We start from the raw sequence: 20,444 nt of genomic DNA, 5'->3' as shown, positions 1-20,444 counted from the left end.
CATTCCTATTTTTAGGTTTTTTGTGAGGCTGGTAAAACAATCTCTAAAAACTTGGAAAACCACTAAAGGAGAGTAAATTCCACAATAAATTCAGGAAGAACATCGAGTAGAAAGTCAAAATCAGCTATGCCATTTATCTAGTTCCAAAAATTATCCACTTTTTTTTTAAAGCTGTAAATATAAAAGCATTCACATACATTACATATATTTCTATGATGTGTATAAAGGTTTTGATCTTCATTTAAAGTGACTTTCTTGAAATACAGTCAATTCGCGATAACTCAATTCTAAAAGGACCGACGAAAAATTGTGACTTATACAAAGTTCAAATTACCGCTAGTTTCGGTTTTCGACATTTTAATATTCAAAACCATCGAATATTTTAAATAATGTGTACATGCGTCATTCTTCAAAAAGTGCAACTTTTCTGTCCCACACCTTTTACAGTAAAATCTTTAAAGACCAATTCATTTGACAATGATTTTTAATTCAATCAGAAATATATCTATTTAAACCTACCAGCAATTTTTTAATAATAATTTTAATTTTAGTATGTTTTTGATTCGCAACAGGTGAATTCTCACCTCCATGGCATGTCACACACCTTGTGTGACTGCTTATGTTGCTCAATAAGTTGTTTAGTTAAAAGTATATACTTATATATTTATTATTCCTTTCACAAGTGTCTTAAATAATAGTTGTTTAAGTATATATTTTTTTAATATTGTGTTTTAGTTTGTTTTAGTAGGATAAGGATTCATGTCACACAATAAATTCTCACTTCCATTACCTAAACACAAAATGCCATTCCTCATCAAAGCGTGGCAGTAATGACATCAAATTTTATTTTCCATGATACAAGGAAGCCACTTTGTTTATTTTCAGCCATAATGGAAGTTGTGAGATTTTTGTCAAAAAACAAGAAGATAGATTTTGCTTTAAATTGTGGTTATTCTGACTTCTCACCTCCCTGAACTTGAATTTCAGGGATGTAAATTAATGTAAAAAAGAAGTGAACTTGTTTTCATATGCTTAACATGTGCAGATTGTAGCAAAAAAGAAAAAAAATTTTCTCTGAAAAATGTATGTATTAGGTCTATATTAATGGAAGATTCCTCACCTCCGTGAATATGACCTCCATGACAGATCTTATCAATGTCGTTATTTCTCAGGTGAAAATAAATGATGGAGGGGAATGATCGAACTAAAAAATGAAGGTTAACGCATTTTAACGTAGATCAGCCTTTGATACAATCAGTTGACTTGACTACTTGACAGCTTAAAAGCAGATTCATAGTCCAGCAACGTGTCTAAATAACTATTATACTGTACTAAACAGTACAGTTCAAGCAAAAGGAACAAAGGTACTCGTTTCCGCACGTTTAACTCTTTTATCGCACATTGGCTCAACATGTGTTCTCCTTGCTATAGAGTCTATTGTGCAGGTATTCCAAGTGAAGGTGAAGGAATTTTTCTCTCATAGGATCACTTTTTTTTTTCATTCCTTCGAAATAAATTTCTAGTCATCTTTGAAAAAACTTCAAGTTAAAGGAAGTTAACTTCGAGATACTGAGAATAATCAGCATGGTATTTCAGACAAAGGGATCAGGACTTGATAAAAACTTTGAGTTATAGTAATATTTGAGTTATCGGACTTCAAGTTAATGCAAATTGACTGAATAGACAGGCTAAAATATGCTGATGCTTGTAATTTATGTTCTTTTATTTTATTTGTGAAAGGAATTTTTGTAAAAAAATCCCTTTATTGAAATGAATTAAATACTATAAACAAAATATGCTTACACACCGTTTTACCTATTGTTTGTGTGCCCACTTCAAAAATTGTTTAAAATTAGTATTGATGTTCGAAGGATTTTTTTTTTTTTTTTTTTAACTCTTTAGAGCAGTTTCCAACTGAAGTTTTAAAGTTGGCTCTTTTTTTTCAAAAATATTTTTATCTATATGAAATTAATATAGTTAAGTTATTATTAAATTAGGTATCATTAAAATCTTAAAATAATGGTTTGGTAGGGTGAAAAGTTATTATTAATTTATTATTAAATTAGGTATCATTAAAATCTTAAAATAATGGTTTGGTAGGGTGAAAGAAATGAAGTGGGCGCACAAACAATAGGTAAACAACGTTTTACCTATTGTTTGTGTGCCCACTTCAAAAATTGTTTAAAATTAGTATTGATGTTCGAAGGATTTTTTTTTTTTTTTTTTTTTCTCTTTAGAGCAGTTTCCAACTGAAGTTTTAAAGTTGGCTCTTTTTTTTCAAAAATATTTTTATCTATATGAAATTAATATAGTTAAATTATTATTAAATTAGGTATCATTAAAATCTTAAAATAATGGATTTAGGTAGGCATGTTTAACTGCAATTATTTTTCTGCAAAAAATGTATGAATTCATAGTTTATTATTGCCTAATTAGTTTTTTTTTTCTTCTCCTCTTTAGAATTCATTATGAATCCTTGTGGAAAATCACCAGTTTGTATTTTACACGAGTATATTCAACACACATTAAGAGTTCAACCAAAATATATTTTCAAAGAATTAGGTAAAGTATGAAAAAATAAATAACTGCATGTTGAATATCGCCACCGAGATGTAGTAAGATATCTAATCCCAGAAATAACACTAAGATGTGTTACTGTTGCTCTGAGGCGTTGATATACTATCTTGTTTTTATAAGGAACTTTGTTTGTTGAGTATTTTTAAATGTTGAGACACTCATAAGAGTGATTGTCTAAATAGTGAATATTATTTAAAGTTTTTGTTTATTCCTTTATTTTAAGAAAAGTAGAACTAATTTGTTTTTTGGATTAGATTTTATTTTTGGAATAGACATTGAGAATTTTTTTTCAAAGTCACTCGGAACAGTTTTTTATTTACTTTTATTTTTTAGTGAGCACGTACTATCAATGATTTGATATGTTTTGAACTCAAGCAAAAAGATAAATAATAATAATTAGGTTGAATATATGGGAAAATTCTATTATTTTGATGAAAAGCAACTTTTGTTTTGGTTAAGTTACAATAGAATTTAATAAGCTTCTGTATAATCACCCTAATCATTGCTCATAATTAGTACCCAAGAAGTTCCCCCATACATTTTCATTTTTTAAAACATGGTACATTAAAACTTTTTTATTTGATTAATTATTTCCAAATTTTTATGTAGTTAACCTATTGTAGTAATGTGTTGCTGAAATTTCAAGGCAAAAACAGATCTAACAATAATTTTGAATTAAGTTTAGAAAATGAATTTTAATTATGCAGCAACAGTCCTTGTTGCAAAAATTAAAAAAAATACAGCAGAGAAAAAGATTAAAAAATATGTCAATGCTAAAACAGATCCAACAGTTACTCAGGGATGCATAACCTATGGCCCGCAGGCCAAAGGTGGCCTCCAAAGCTTGCTGAATTGGCCCCCAACAAGTTCTGAAAAAATAACCAAAAAAATTTTCATTTTTTATTTTTTTCTAAAACTATTTTAAGAAATATTTTTCAATTTATCGTTCTAGTTCACAATTTTAAGGTTGAATACAGGTCGGTTTTACTCCTATTTATAACTACCACTTCCAGAAAAAATCGCACTTGCAAAATTGGCACATAAACAAAAATAATGTAACCAAACGATACTTTTATCAAAATGAAAATTGGTTAATGAAATAGAAAGTTGAACTGAGTAAACATCGTATGAATGTGACATTTTCTTTGCATTTCAGCTCCTTTTCTCCATTTTTCGTTTGCATGTGAAAATTATGCCTAGCTAATTTTGGTGAATTGCTAATGATTGTGCAGCAATCTTTAAGCATCTGTTTCTGCTTAGTTAATTTTCTGATTATTTCTTAAGTTGTAAACAGTACAAAGCCTAGTGACCTAATATACATGGATATTTTTTTTTATGGATTTATTTGTCAATGAAATTTTTCTGTTGTAAAATATTTATTCTATCCTTTTTGCTGAGTATTTGATTTATCTTCAAATGTAACTTATATAATAAATTTTTTAAAAAAAAAGACATGATTTAAAACATACTTTAGACATAATTGTGCTTTTCCAACTAAAATGAGTTTGCACTTTTTTAATACTATAATATTGTTTTGATTTAAAAATAGAAAACTAGATAAGATGCTGATTAATTACACTTTCACAAAAATTGTCAGTGAGATAAAAATCTTAGATTGGCCATTTTATTTATTTGTACTCAGAAAAAACTGTTTGAATATAGCTGCTTATGCCACTGTGTTTGGCAGAGCATGCAACTGCAAACACACTTGTGTCATGAATTTGAACAATTCCAAGACTAGGAATAGAATTCTAATGAATCCTTTTTTTTTTTTTTTTGTTTTGCACCTTGCTATGACTGCATTTTTGAAGCACTCCTACAAACCTTAATGAAAATTTGGTTCAATTTTATAGATGATTTCAATGAATTAAACGTGGTCTCTCTCAGACATCTAAATTTTAATTAGATGCTATTAATTTTATGTCATCTGCTTTGCTTAGTTTAAAAAAAAGTATAGTGAGTGCATTAAGCTATGCTTACTAATTTTGTACTTTGTTGTTTTTAAGTAAACATTTTCACTTATAGATTTTTTGCCATTATCTCTGCATGAGAACAGAAATTAGCTATGTTTGTTAAAATAAAACAGAATATCTCCAAAAGCAGTGCTAAATACGTTGTGAATGATTTTTTACGATTTTAACATCCCCTCCCCCCCCATACACTTTTTGAAGTGGGCCTCAACATAATCAATTCCGGTATTAGTGGCCCACTGTTTCAAAAACGTTGTGCATCCCTGAGTTACATAGACTTTCTAACACATCCAAGTTTTATACATTTAATGCATTTATTTCTTTGGTGATTCTTTCATTTTTATGTAACTACTAGAGAAATACCCAGCGTTTCCTGGGTCAGTAATAATTGGGAGAAACAATAGCTACTTTCATTCATTTTCTATTTTAACTGAAAGAACTCAAAACGCACCGCTTTGGCGTAATTAAAAATTGAGCTTCTTCCTTACCCATAAAAGTAAAATAGCAATAAGTATAAAGAGCGAAATAATATTCAGTTAGAAACGAAAGCATGACATTTAAGCATATAAAAATTTGAAGAATTCCAAAATATGAACTAACAAAAAACAAAGATCACTTATAAAACGTGCACTTTATTTATTAAAAAAATAGTACACACAAACACACACAAAAAAAAGTGCAAAAAGTAGAGTTTCCGAATATTTAAACGACTTTAAATTCATGTTTGCCCCTGAAAAGCCTTGATTCAAAACTTTTTTATGATTACTATTAACATTACTGTTGTAAGGCAACAAAATTTTGTAACAATGGGTTTTATATTTAATCATTTAATAGGGAAATTACATGAAATTTACTGTTTTCCATCATAACTATTTTAAACAAAGTTTTTTAGAAATGAATTATAACCTAAGTTGCTTCCCGATAATGTAGCTATCTATGGTGAAAAAATGGTTAAAATCCGTCCAGTAGTTTTGAAGCTTACCCCGGACATCCTTACATAAAAAAGTAGCCATTTATTTATGGATTAGACTTATTTAATGGATTGCTTTATTTAAGAACTTAACATTAAATTTTAACAACATTGATTTTGCCTAATTTGACGAGCAAATTAGTGTATTGTTGTTTTAACCAGTTGGGTGAAAATATTTGAAAATGATCTATGACATACATATAACGGAAAAGTGCCACACTTATTATCCTTACCCAGTCTTTTGTTAGCTTTTGTGGCATCAAAAGTACTTTTTTTGTTTTGCTGATTTTTATCTTTTTACCTTAATGCAACAAATTTTGCGAAATCATAACTTTAAAAAGATTTATCGGATACAATACATTAAGAATTTGAGTTTTAAAAGTTTTTTTAAATAGTTTATTTGCAACTGCGTCACTATACGAGGTCTGATCGAAAAGTTGCAGAATTTTGAAATTGCGCGGGAACAGAGAGTGCTAGAGACTTCCGGTTGGCAGCATTGTTTAGAGTAAGTCTTCCCGAGCACAGCTGTTGTTTCATAATATTGATAACCTTCTCCAAACGGAAGTTACAGCTGTTTCACTGAAACCACTTCTTTGTTTCTAGCTTTTTCGTAATGGACAGGAAAGTAGAGCAACGCGTTAGCGTCAAATTTTGCGTGAAATTGGGCAAATCATTCGTGGAAACTTTCCAAATGCTTCAGGACGCTTTCGGTGATGAAGTGATGAGTCATTCATGGTGTCATGAGTGGTTCAAACGGTTCAAGGAAGGCAGAACTTCAACGACAGATGACCCTCGTTCAGGAAGGTCTTTTACTTCAACTAACGATGCTCAAGTGGCCAAAGTGAATGCCCTAGTGCGTTCCATTCGACGTTTAACGATTCGAAAGATGACAGAGGAGTGCCACATCTCATTTGGGTCATGTCAGGAGATCCTGACTGAAAAATTGGAGATGAGAAGGGTTGCAGCCAAATTCGTTCCACGTCTGATGACAGAGGATCAAAAAGCGCACCGCCTGGAGGTTTGTCAGGAGCTCTTGCAAATGGCCAGTTCCGACGAAAACTTCTTGAAAACTATCATCACAGGTGACGAGAGTTGGGTTTATGGCTACGACGTGGAAACGAAGGTGCAGTCGTCCCAGTGGAAGTCAAAAGGCTCACCAAGACCCAAAAAAGCTCGTCAGGTGAGATCGAACGTCAAAGTGATGATCACTGTTTTCTTTGATTCGAAAGGTGTGATCCATCATGAATTCCTCGCACAAGGTGAAACAGTCAACAGATTTCGCTACCTTGACACCCTGAGAGAGAACTTTGCGTCAAAAAATTAGACAGAAGAGGCCTGAATTGTGGGCGACAGGCAAGTGGTTTCTTCACCATGACAACGCGCCCTGTCACACCACCCTCCTTATCCGCGAGTTTTTGGCCAAAAACATGACAACCCTTCCCCAGCCCCCCTATTCACCTGATCTGGCCCCCTGCGACTTCTGGCTGTTCCCCAAGCTGAAGTACCCGATGAAAGGACAGCGATTTCAGACGATAGAAGAGATTGAAGAAAAAACGCGGGAGCAGCTCAACAGCATCCCCGAAGAAGAGTTTTCCAGGTGCATGGGACAGTGGAAACACCCGTGGGAGAAGTGTATTTCCTCCAGAGGGGAGTACTTTGAAGGTGATAAGTTAGAATAATTGTTAAAAAATTTTAATAAAGAATTATTGAGAAAGTCCTGGAACTTTTTGATCAGATCTCGTATCACACTATTTCTGAAACAGAGTTTAAGACCAGTATATTAATTAATTTTTAAGAGATAACAAATTTAGTTCAATATTCCTTTAATGCTTTCAATTGATTACAATAGCTAAAGAGTTTTAGAGGATTATTTTCTGTCTTTTGGTGCTGATGTCATTGTGTCTTAAGAGACATAAAAAAGCATGTTTACCTGACATGTAAGGCCTTGGACTCGTAACCAGAAGGTTGCAGGTTTGATGTCAGCTGATCAAAGCTTTTCAGTATTAATTAATGGTGATTGGTGCATATTAAATCTATCCTAGTCACAAAGTTCCATCCAAGTACAAATTCTAAATCAATGTTTTTGGTGTTGGATCAGGGGTTGCTCGGCTTCTGGTCTGGATTAAAAAAAAAAAAAAAAAACAGCTATTTTCAGGGCTCCATCTAACTGGTTAAATCACATGTAGTTGTAGTTAGGAGAATACTAGAGTGGAATGAAATGCAGAATGCTACTGCTCAAAACATATTTATTGAACTAAACTAAATATCGAGTAAAATGCTCTTTACCGAAAGAAGGGGGAAACCTTTAAGTCTAATTTTTTAATGCTTTTGTTTGGTCTGATTATTCTTTTATGCAAAACTAGTTAAAATTTTCCTTTTACTTCAGAAAATGCAAGTACACCCTATGGTGCTGTTGTGATAATTAATGACATGGAGTATGGTTTTGGATATGGTAGCAGTAAAAAACAAGCCAAATCTGATGCAGGTATAAAATTTGTTTTATTAATTATTGCATCTACTTTTAAAAAAATTTTGTTTTTAGATTTTAACTTACTTACTAGCTGCCTGCCCGGCATTGCACGGGCTACCTAAAAAATGTAAGAGCAGTCCAGTTGATGCTTTTGTAGTACACTGACACTAGTTTCTAACGCGTTAAGGAATAAATAAATGCGCGTAAAGCAAGGTTTAACTAAGGTTAGGTAACTAAAAATAAACTGCATGTAAATCACTCATTTACTTTACGACGTGCACGGTCCTCCTCGAAAATGAAAGTTATGTCATGTGACGCGTATTTAACAATCAGGCTTGAACAAAAAAAAAACAGCAAAATTTTGCTGCAGATTACGGCAAAATAATCGAAAAGTAAACAACTTAAACACCCTGATTATAGGAAAAGCCTTAAAACAAAAGCCTAATTTTATTTCTTTATATTCGAGAAAAAGAAATGGCAACAGATCTTTCATCTCAATGATTTTCTTCACGCTGTAAATTTTAATAAAAGCGTTCATCCGGAAAGTTGAGTTGAAGCACTGAATAATAATTTGAATGGAGGAAAGCCTTCGAAAAATATGGATTTTATTTTGAAATCTAAGAGTCATAATTAATAATTTTTAATTGATATCTCCGCTAATTATTATCGGAGGATTATGTTAAATAGCCAAACATGAAGACGGGAAGATGACGAATCCATCGATACCTGGTTCGATGGTCAGTTCACTGTCGTTCGGGAGAAGAAGCTTGGACATAGATAGATAGATACTCAGATTTTATATGTATAAGATTTATTATTTATATATATATATTTTTTATTTTACTGCACTAATATATTTTGTTTTCTTTTGAAATGCAAATATAGCCAAATCAGCTCTAGAAATCCTCATTCCAAAAATGAAAATGTTTACATCAGATGCACAATCAGATGAGCTTCAAGATGTTGAGGTATTTTCTTTTCTTGTTTTCAGTTTGAAAAACTATTTAAATGTTGTTGTTTTTTTTAATTCTTTTTTAAAGAAAATAAATAACTCAGTAAGTCTTTAAGGCATTGCATTATTTTTCAATGGGATTGCTGAAAATATTACATGTATTAAAAGTAATTAAAGTTGACAAAGTTGTCCTTTAAGTCATAAGAATAAAATTACTCATGCTTAAACCCAAGCAAAAATATTTGGGCATTGAACCCGTTGAATTCAATTTTGGGCATTGAATCCAACGTATTTGCATCATTCTCACCATGGAACTTGAACCTTGCAGTTAACAACGGAACATGGCGATAAATCTCTAATTACCTGCCGACGGGGACGGATTTGGAAGTGTGGAGGCCCCCTTATCATATTTTCGAAAATAACCGATACTTTGATATATATCCGAATATTTTGATATATATGTATATATCCGATATTTTCTACCCATGAAAGTTAGGACATTTTGTAAAAATTTTATTTTTGGGGGCCACTTTGTTGTGGAGGCCCCGGGTCAGTAGCCCCACCTGCCCTCCCCTAAATTCGGCCCTGCATGCCGGAACTTTATTACCTTGTTGACTCTCTTACGTCGTTGTTAAACTGTGATTTGGGCCATGCATGCAGAGCTAGCTCAGTTATCCCCAATATTTCTAATAAAATTACTATGCCTTGATTTCTAGTTTCTTTGTCCTCATACTCCTGATTTCAGTAGATTTTACTGTGCTCCATCACCCTCTCCACCTTTTTTCCCCTTCCATATTTCCGCTGTCAAAATCTAATACAAGATTTTAATTTTTTTGGAAAAATGGAAGTTTGCAGTTGGTCCCACTTTTCGATTGCCTCTTTATGTTTCAAACCATCCAGTTATGGAATGAAATATAGAATGAATCATTAAAATATTAGTAAGACATCTTTAATAAATCAAACACATGGTTCACTGAAAATAGATTTATATTTAACATCTCAATTATTTTTAAGTTTTGAAAATAAGAGCAGTTTTCTAGAAATTTTAATGGAAATCTCTTGTTTTTGAATTGAATTTCCTTTATGTCTGTAGTTTGTATTATTATTATTGTTATTATTATTATTATTTTTATTTTTTTTATTTTTTTGCACAATAGGAACTTTACCAAAGTTCGAGGGATAATAGAACATCCCATAATTCTTAATTTTGAGTTGATTAAAACAAGACTTATTGTCATTGTGAAAGTATCCTCTGTGGTTCCTGGTCACGGAATTGAAATTAAATAAAGTGGAAATTTTTGATTCGTAGCAGACAATATTTTCATGATTATAATAATAAATAACAAGCATGAAGAATTTTTTTTAAAAAAAGAGATCCCTCTTTATAAATATCATCTGTATTATAGTTATAGTAATTTGGAAAAAATGAGTGAAACTTTTTTTATGCAGTAGACCCTCATTTTACGCGGTTTATTTTACGCGATTTTAGCTTTAACACCTTTATTTTATTTTGCCCGGATGTGGCAATGCAAACAGATAACATTTTACTCTCTTTCAAAATCCAAATTCCTAAAGATTTCAGATTGCTCGTAATAGGCTGCATTTTGGCATACTAACAACCGAACTTGGGCCCCTGGAGACATTTTATGCGATTAGTTCCTTTGCAGAAGTTTAGTTATTAAACTCACACGTTCAAAACTCACTGGAAAAGGAGTGACAAAGGAGGCCAAAACCAACGAGGATACTGACTTCAGTGACACAGAACCAAAAACGTTCACATTGAAAATTTTGAGCCATTTCTAGACAATAGGAATGATCTTTCTGATTTGTTAGTGAAGGAAGATTCTATCATGGAAATGACGCAAGTGATCATGGATGTGTTAATGCTCTGCAAAGAATTACAGAGAAAAATTCTTAATGATTGCCAAAAGACTATCATAGCCAACACTTTTTTATAAGCAGAACAACTAGTTTATAATTTATTTATGCATGTTGTGCATAAAAATCGATATAAGTACACATTAAACTTATTATACAATTAGTCATCACTAGAATGAAGCAATTTTTTATCTACGGAACCTAACCCCTATTTTAACATTACTATCAGGTCTCAATTTACGCAGTTTCGATTTACTCTGCATTTCCGTAGAATAATGGGTTTTATTTTCATGATTTTTTTTTTAACATTGATGTTTGTGGAACGCAATTGAGTAGCAAAATTCTGTTAATTTGATGCACATTAGTTTTAGAATTATTTTTAATCTAAGTTTTAAAATATTTATCTAAAATTTTCAGAACATAATTCATTAATGCATGTTGCTGTCAACGTGCTGAGATCATGTCTGATGATGGTTAATGTATAAAGATGACTTATGTTTTGGAATTTATAAAAAATCCAAAAGAGTTCTTAAATTAAAATTTTGGATCAGAAAATTGCTCTCTTCTGCACATTGATGGGATATTTTACATTTCATTGATTTATTTATTTTGCTGGATTAATGAACATGCGTCATTTGACCCAACTTTTATTTTTGAGGTAGATGTTTTTTGTTCTACTTTTTTAGCTGCTACAGGCTACATTTGGTATTCTAACAAAACTCTTGGCAAGAGAAGTTTTTTCATACACAACTGCGGCAATACTTTTTTAGCAATCAGGACACAAAGGTGCAACAATTGCAACCGCAAGGGATTTTAAAAAATGCAAAAAAAAAAAAAAAAAAAAAGCTATAACCCTGCTGTGCTTAGTAGATTTTTGGATCTTAGGGGAGGCCACTTAAATATGACTGGGTTTTGTGTGTGTATGTGCATATTTGCACATATTTTTTTTAAATCCTTTTTAAGTACAGGTTTGTTATAAACTAGAGGTTCTCAACTCCAGGGGGTACGCTCCTCTTGGGGCATAGAAGAATTTCAAGGAAGGCGTGAATATATTTCAAAAAAAAAAGCAAAACTAACTAGAACTTACTCAATTTTGAGGTCAAACTAATCAAATATTTTCACACATTATCATTGTTTTTTACATTTTTGGTGCAGTATCTATCCGTGTATCCCTGTGAATCAGTATTTGTAGCATTTTCAGGCGTAAAATCAAAATGTCAAGAAAGCATGTACATTAAGTGACTTAAGGTGCATATTTTCCAAAAGATGCAGCCAAATATTAAAAAACTTGTCAAGAGAAAACACATTAACAATTCCTTTTCATGTTGGGAAAGTAACTAGTACAGCCTACCAACCTCACCAGATCCTAGATTTCTTCAAATTTTCTTTTTATTTCGTTCTTTGATTTCATGTGTTATAAAAATATATTCAAAAAAATATATGTGTAGTAATAAATTTTGTTTACAAAATTATCTATATTTTTATTTAATAGATAGTTTTACCATATTTTAACTGGCTTTGGTTTCAAATTTTGATTTTACAAGGGTAAAATCGAAATTACCTTTTAGTGATCTGATGGAGGAGGGGGGAGGTTAGATTTTAGCTCACATCAGTGTTCAAAGAGCCCCTGAAAGGTTGAGAACCCCGACTATAAATGATTGCTTCTATTGAGTAAAAATGTTCAATTCTCATTTCACTAGTAAGTTTTAAAACATAAATGTTAACCTCTGCAAGTAAAATTAATGATGAAAAAAAATAAAATTTGTTGTGTGTGTGTATGTATTTTTGAAATTAAAAAAAAAAATCTACTTTTTTTATTTGAAATAGTTTTTTGATGAAGTAAGGGTTGAAGATCCAAGAGTATGTGAATTATCAGTCAAAGCTGGTCAACCATATCCATATCAAATTTTGTTGGAATGTCTGAAGAGGTATAAAAAATATTTACACACACTAAGATTCATCCAGTGTTATATTTTTCTGTATACTACTTCACTAAATTAGATAAAAATAGAACAACGTTTAAAAGCACAAAAAGATAAAAAGTTTTTAAAAACGCAGACATGTTTCGGAGGCAATAGCCTCCTTCCTCAGTGCGAAATGAACAAAGGGATGAATCAAGGCCCAGAATAAAACCTCTAACATACGTAGTTTTTCTTCTACAAATTTTGTGGTTTTACTGTTTTATCCACACATTTCTTTTCATATTTCTAGAATTCTCCGTAAATTTGACTTTTGCGTAATTTACAGACCCATAAATAAACTTTCTTTTTCGAAACTGAAGGATCCAATCCAACCACTTGATCAGTGGGGCATATATCACATTCCTTGTCAATGTAATATTGGTTACATGGGACAGACAAGGCGTTCACTTAAATTTCGTTTGAAAGAACATGAAAACCACGTTAAAAAACAGGAACTAAACAAATCTTCAATTGCTAAACATTGTTGGGAAACAGGGCACAATTTTATCTTTTCGGCGGCCAAGATCATTTGCAGACCTACAACAGTAGGTAAATTAGATTTTCTGGAATCTTTTTACATTCGTAAAAACTTAAATAATCTCTATTTTTTCAATGAGTCTTTTGCTGTTCCGCATTTTTCTCCAATCTTATTCAATTTTACATGTTCGAATATGTCATATCTTGCCTCAGCACTCTCTGATATCTGATTGGTCAATGTTTTTCCTGTTACGCATTTAAACTCTCCCTTGACCTTGATTCATCCATTTGTTCATTTCGCACTGAGGAAGGAGGTTATTGCCTCCTAATCATGTCTGTGTTTTTTAAAACTTTTTATCTTTTTTGTGCTTTTAAACGCTGTTCTATTTTTATCTAATTTACTTTGCACAAAGCTATCGTTTTTCAATTTACTACTTCACTACTTTATAATCTGTCTCTTGGTTTGTGTATCATTTGAATAGCGCAATTTTGATCAAGTACAAAAAAAGTAGTATTTTCATTTACATTTTATTCAGATGAATAAAATGATGTATGATGATTATTTGATAGGTAATATGTTGTAAATAATTATAACCAGTGGTCGGAAGCACTATATATATATATAATTGGAGTTACCTATAGCTACAACTACTTTTATTGCAAATGTAGTTAGCCACTACTACCTTCTTTAAAATGTAGTGACTGCAAACTACTTTCAAAATGTAGTTGCTACTTAACTACTTTAGGAGATAAATTTGGCTAGAGTTGAAATTTACTCTCATTTTCAAAGAAATAAATAACAATTATAAAAATAAAAATCAAGGTTGAATGTTGAAAGAAGAACTGCAAAAAAGGCTTAGAATAATAAATTAGCTTATTTAAACATGAGAACTTATTTAAAATCATCTCTACATATCTTTGCAGTCAATTTGTCATAATTCAAAATGAACTAAAAATTTAGAAGATAATTGATTTTTGAAACAAATTTAAAGTTTTTTCGTTTTCTACAAGAAATTATATACATCAAGAGTAAAGAAAGCAAAATATTTTTCACTCCATTGAAATATCATGCACGTATTTTTTTGATTTAGAATTGCAGATCATGAGCTATGGTAATTAGTGATGTGCCGGATCGTTAAAAAAGTAGATCCGCTGATACGGATCCGGACCATTTGTGTCAAGATCCGCAGATACAGATACTGATCTCAAATTTTTTTTTACCCAATTCAACTATCCAAGGGTAAAATTTGTTACGGAAGGTATTCCCGTCAGAATAATAACACTGTTTCTTCAAAAAATGTCATCTACGGCGAAAATATAATCAAGACTATAATTTACTCTTCAAAGAAATCTGTGTTAAAATTGATGGAAAGTTGGAAGGAATGGGTCAGCGCTGCATTAATGCTTGGATAGAATGTCAAAAATTATTTCTAACTTGCTCGGTAGATGTAGTATACAGGAGCAAGAGTGTAAAGCTGCTACCGGACAGGCTAGAAATAATTTTTCGCATTTTATTTCAGCTTAAATGCAGCGCTGACGCATTCCACCCAACTTACTCCGCCCGACGGAATAACAGAACCGAGAACACCTTTGAATATCAGTAAATAGAGAATTTAGTCTCACTTTTTTTGAAGGGTGTGGAGACAAACCAAAATAAAGTATAACAAAAGCCCCAAATCAATAGCAAAAACTAATATTAGATTAAAAATTAAAAAAAAAAACATGTCCCAGAGGGCTGACCTCATATTAAGATGGATTTCACGGGTCAGAAAACACTTTGTTAACAAATATGAACTGACAGCGAATAGAAATTTTAAATCATTGAGCTTTTTCTCCTTACCTTCCGACTATAAAATCGCTACCAATTACGCGTATAAAGTCTTTGAGTTGTATTTAAAATTTACTGAGCAAGATTAATACAACTTGGAAGTTCGAAATAAATATCAAACGCAGAAAACTTCGTTCTTTCAATTTTTAAGTTTTTACTACCGTAATTCTGAAAAACGCTAAATGGTTTTTTTTAATATCTCCGGTAATTAAAGTTCCACAAAAACGAGGCCAAGCTAAAAACACTTTCGGTCAAGTCACCTTTTGAACGAAAAAAGAACTATCAAAAACAGTTCATCTCTTTAGGAACTACGATGCCACAAATAGACACACAGATACACTTTAAAAATTTATTACCCTTTCCTTTTTGTGATGGCAGGTACAAATTGGCTTCTGAAATGATACCTTCCAATTTAAATAGGGAATAAAACCTAATTTATACGGAATTTTAGTCTTTTATCCAAATATTTGAGAATTTTTAGAATAGAAAAAATCCGTTTAAGATCCGTCAGAAAAGTTACGGATACAGACTTTTTTTTTCCCTCGGATATCCGTGGATACAGATATCCGAAACATCACTAATGGTAATACTATGACCAAAAAAAGAGTGATAAATTGGCTATTATTCATAACGTGTAAACATCTATATGAATAAAACAGAATTTTATGTGTTTATTCATATGTATGTTTATATGTTGCCTATACAAATCTGCAGTTCATGGAGCAGACTGCACCATTGAATAAAGGATAGGGAAGGGTGATATGTGAGTTGAAAAGCTCTAGCTGGTGATCAACGCTTTGCTAAACAACTACTAATAAAATGGAATAAAAATGTCTTTTCAAATCCACCAAATAATTGCAGAAACTTACCAATATTTAATGATCGACTTTAATTATATTATGTCAACAATAGAGATGAAAACAGTCGGGGGAAAAAAAAGCGGAAAATTTCTGGAAAAAAATTTGATTTTTTCTGAAGGGTTTTTTTTCCCTCCGAAAAAACCAAAAAGAATGTATTTTTTCAACTTTTCGGGAAGGTTAAATTGAAATTTTCAGCAAAAAGTGATTAGAAATTTCTCATACTTAAATTCTGAAGCAATTTCCTTTCCCTACCCCCTGCTTCTATGTTAAAATACTGTCTAACTTTGATAATGCAAATTGTTGTGTGATAATATAATTTGTATATAGATCAAAAAACATTTAATTGTTTTTGCAAAAAAATTAAACCAATATCCAAAGTGAAGAATTTATTTTCCTTCTTCATAAAACATACAAGCATAACTTTAATCACAGAACTATGTTTTTGCTGACTGCAAACCAAATGTACAGGGTGCGGCAAAAAAAAAAGGCAAGTAATTTTCCATGTAACTTTATTAAAAATAAATAAACTAACAAAACAAAAAATAACAATATGAGATGACCTTTAGCAATGAATAAATTAATTGGTTTCAAACTTACTGCCTTTTGAAGTAATACACTGTAAAATAATTTCGAAACGTTACCTTGTATTTCCATGTAATGTTTCGGGATTTTAATAATTTTTATACTTTCTGGAAAAATCAAGTATCATTTTTAAAAACTTTCCTGTATTGCTACAAGTCGCAGGAATACATGCATCTTACTGTTGTGAAAAAACTTTTAGCTCCCAGTTTAAAGTTTAATTGAACGTATTTATAAAGTGGTTCTGTTTGACTATGGTCCGTCCATACTGATCAAGCTCCCAAAGGGAGCAAATAAGCCTTTGACAGTGGAGCCTTGCAAGAATTGTAGGCGAGTTATATTCTTGATACTTGCATGCAATTCCGTCTTAGCTTCGGCCATGTTTGCAATACTACTTTTGGAACTTTCTTGATAAATCAGGAAGGTGCCAAGCTATTACGTTATGCCTACCTGAGTTTACTCTAAAGTTCCAGAGACACAACTTGCTTTAAACTGGAAGATTTATGAAATTTTCAGGTGGCTTCCAGGGTATTTTCAGGAAGTTTATTGAATTTTAGTGAAAAATGTTCCTGGTTTTTGCAAGATATGTTACTGGTAGAAATAGGGCATATCAGCTGCCCATTGTTTTCCAGGAACATTTCTGAATCGTTTGTACAGTGTACAGAGGTGCAACTGCTTATTGAAATTTTCATTCAAGGGCTGCAAGTCATTTAATCAATCCTATTCCCTATAAAAGCAATTGGTTTAGAGAGTTCAAACTTGTGTGTAGTTTAGGGTAGATCGTTGACTCTAAAATTGGTCATACAGTGTAATAAATGGAATTGAGGTCTAGCGAGTAGAGCGTCCACTCTAAAGATATGTCAAAAACGCTGCACCTTTGCACCACTCGTCTCTTTGGCTGTATGAACTGGTGTGAAGTCAAATTGAAATGTCTTGTCTACAGTTCTGTGCTGAAGTGCTCTTAGGTTCACAGAAGTACAACAGCTTCTAAACTGTCCTTCCGGTACACTTTTTGATTCATTTTACGGCCCTCATCCACAAAAAACCAGAGATTTTTTTGTTGCTTGTGCTGATTCCATCCATGGGTGCAAGACCTTCCGTCTCAGGACGGATTTCTGTCTTGACAAAATTTCTGAGACGGAGGTCGGGACGGAAAGAAATTCAATGACTTTCTTTTAATTTTTAATGAAAAAAGAAGAATTGAGTGTTTGAAAAATATGCTTTAATATTACTGGACCGTTCCATAAACACGAATTTACATCGACATTCTCTTGGTTTTCCGCCATGTGCTTGTTTTGTTTGCAACGTGCTCTTGGAGGAGTGGCTTTTCGGCTCGCGCCGTTTGACTTTTTTTAGGTATAGCTTTGTTATTTCCAACTCACTGCTTTGCAGGCCGAGGAGTTGCTCGCTATTCTCCCTGATTTTTCGAAGCAATCGGCTCTAATTGAAAATTTAGCATTTTCTCATGCTATTTTCGATCATCCTTTCGTTTTTTTCATTTGTGTTTTTTTTTTTTTTGCAAACTTTACACGCATAAATGAAAATTATGTACACTCTTAAAATGTCTTAAGAGTTGAATCTGCATCACCGTTTGAGAGTGATTGCTGACAAGATGAAATATTTTCGCCACAGCAAAGGGCGTCCACATACCAGGTGAAACAGAAACTATCAAGGATTTTAAAGATTTTAATGAAAATGGGAATTTTGGAAATAATCGGGGGGGGGGGAGATTTCAAGCTGGGGGGGGTTGGAAACACCGATGGGCAAACCGTTCCTGCATTTTTGACAAAGACTTGAGGTATCACTAAATTCTAATGTCATTGAATCGAACACTAGCTAGAATGGAAATATGGGTGGGGGGGGGAGAGAAAGGAAAGGAGAAAAATAACGGCAGCGCACGAGTTTGCGAAAAAACGCTGCTCTTGCAAAGAGGGTAATCTGTGTGCAAATTAACCCACGATACTGAGGTCTTAAAACGTTGATATCTTGGACAATCTAAGGAGGGTTACTCACGGGTTACAGTATAAAATATCGAAAAACTGAATTGAAAATATTTTTGAAGCTAGGAGTGGTTTGATATTTCTCCACTGCAAACTCTTAAAAATTTAAAAGTCAAAAAGTTTTAGGCTGTCTCTAATGATGTAAAAGTGGGTTTTAAAAAAGAATCGAAGACTGGAGTCTTAAAAACACTAATTTAGGCAATCTTTGGTGAATTTATGAGAGATGGTTTTGGTGTTCTAACATGAAAATGTTTTGTAGCTGATGTATTAAAAACTATTTGAGGCTATACTTAAATGACTTAAGTTAAAGGGCATTTGCGACCCTCTCCCGAAAAGTGTTTATAATTGAAGTCTTAAATCTTTTAGGCTGTCTTTGGCAATGTCAAGAGGGAGGGAGGGGCTCTCTTTAGGGGGGGGGGCGAAATTCCAAAACTGGAGTCTTAAAAGCGCAACTTTGGACCGTCTTGGGGATCGGGGTTCTCCTTTCCCAAAAAATATTCAAAGCTGAAGCATTCGGAACTCAGCTTTAGGTAATCTTTGGAAGACTTAAGAAGAGGGAATTCGAAGGTTTTCTCTCAATACGTTTTAGAATTTAAATTCTTAAATCTTCGGTGATGAAAAAAGGAAACCGCAAATTTAAGTAAAATTTAGTGAACTTAGAGGAAAGAGTTCGGGGGGGGGGGAGGTCTCTCTCCCCGAAGTATTGAAATGCTATTTTGGCTATTTTTGAGTGATTTAAGAGTTAGGGAATTCAGGGGTCTTTCTCGAAACATTTTCGAAATTGAAGTCTTAAAGCTTTGGGTTGTCTTTAGCGATGTGTGGAAGGGAGTTGCTCTCTCAATACAGGGATGAGATTTTTCCGGCTTTTTCTGTTGACTTATAGAATTTTTCCTCCTTTTACTCCTTTTTTTGCCTCTTTCAGACCTTATTTTTCTCAAAAATCGGAAAAAAAATACGATTTTTCAAATTTTCGGACCTCGATTTCATATTTTTTCTATTTTCCTCCTTCGAATCTTCATCCTCCACGATATCTGCCAAAAGCGTATGTTTTGGAATCATGCCAACGATGTCAAACACGTGCTGCGCCGAAATTTGCATGCTTCGTTTGAGATTTCAATCTTTTTGCATCCTGCAAGTATTTCAATTATTTTTAATGTTGGGTAGTTTTTCATTATATGCTACCTTATATCTGCTTATTTTATTCATCATTTCAATAATAGTTTTATTTCTTTAATTTATTTTGGAAAAAATGCAAAAGTCAAGTAAAAAATGTGGCATAGCAGTCTCGAATTTTATTGAAACTTGGCATGGTTACTTTTTTTGTGTATTTAAGAAAGTTAAAAATATTAATGGTGAATCTCAAGCCGTTTACGCTTCACAGCCTGTTAAAAGTTTTGAGATTTCATGATTAAATGAGGCTGCTGCAAGTTGTTCTTTTGATTCCGAAATCGTATTAGGAAGTTTTTTAAGACAAATTTTGGGTTCCAATGCAAGGAAAAGATAACCAATCATTTATATACATATAAATTTATTTATTTTCAATTCTTACTATGAAAAGTATGTTCTAGTCTACCACATAGAGAAATTTTAGATTTTTTTCTCCGTTGTAAATTTTTGCTTTACAAACAGACCTAATTTTAAAATTTATGTTCTCACTTGTTTAACACTATAAACTCAAATGTTTTTAACGAAAAAAATGTATTTTTCTCTAAAAAGTATGAAAAATTGACACTATTGTGTGATGCAGCCAAGATTGACCTCTGACTCCCCCAACCCTTTGTTCAGTAATTCAGGGGTTAGAAATTGTTGCTTTTTTTTATTTAGATTTATCTATTAATAAACTCTTACAAGAAATGGTACAATGTAGCAAACTGTTCAAAATTATTACTTACACTTAATTAAATACATAGTACCTTTAAAAC

At 32.3% G+C, this 20,444-nt stretch overlaps 1 protein-coding gene across 1 annotated transcript in view; it reads left to right on the top strand.

The window, feature by feature from the left end:
• LOC129220097 (microprocessor complex subunit DGCR8-like) overlaps positions 1-20,444 on the top strand; it is a 48,862-nt gene that overhangs the window by 9,770 nt on the left and 18,648 nt on the right. Inside the window, exons 4-7 of the mRNA XM_054854438.1 lie at positions 2,461-2,562; positions 7,904-8,002; positions 8,873-8,955; positions 12,645-12,745. Coding sequence (XP_054710413.1) covers positions 2,461-2,562; positions 7,904-8,002; positions 8,873-8,955; positions 12,645-12,745 — 385 coding nt within the window. The remainder of the gene's footprint in view (positions 1-2,460; positions 2,563-7,903; positions 8,003-8,872; positions 8,956-12,644; positions 12,746-20,444) is intronic.

Source organism: Uloborus diversus, chromosome 4, assembly GCF_026930045.1.
Source record: "Uloborus diversus isolate 005 chromosome 4, Udiv.v.3.1, whole genome shotgun sequence".
Taxonomy (NCBI): Eukaryota; Metazoa; Arthropoda; class Arachnida; order Araneae; family Uloboridae; genus Uloborus; species Uloborus diversus.
Note: the sequence above shows the minus strand (reverse complement) of the source record. Positions and strands in the feature narration are given on the sequence as shown.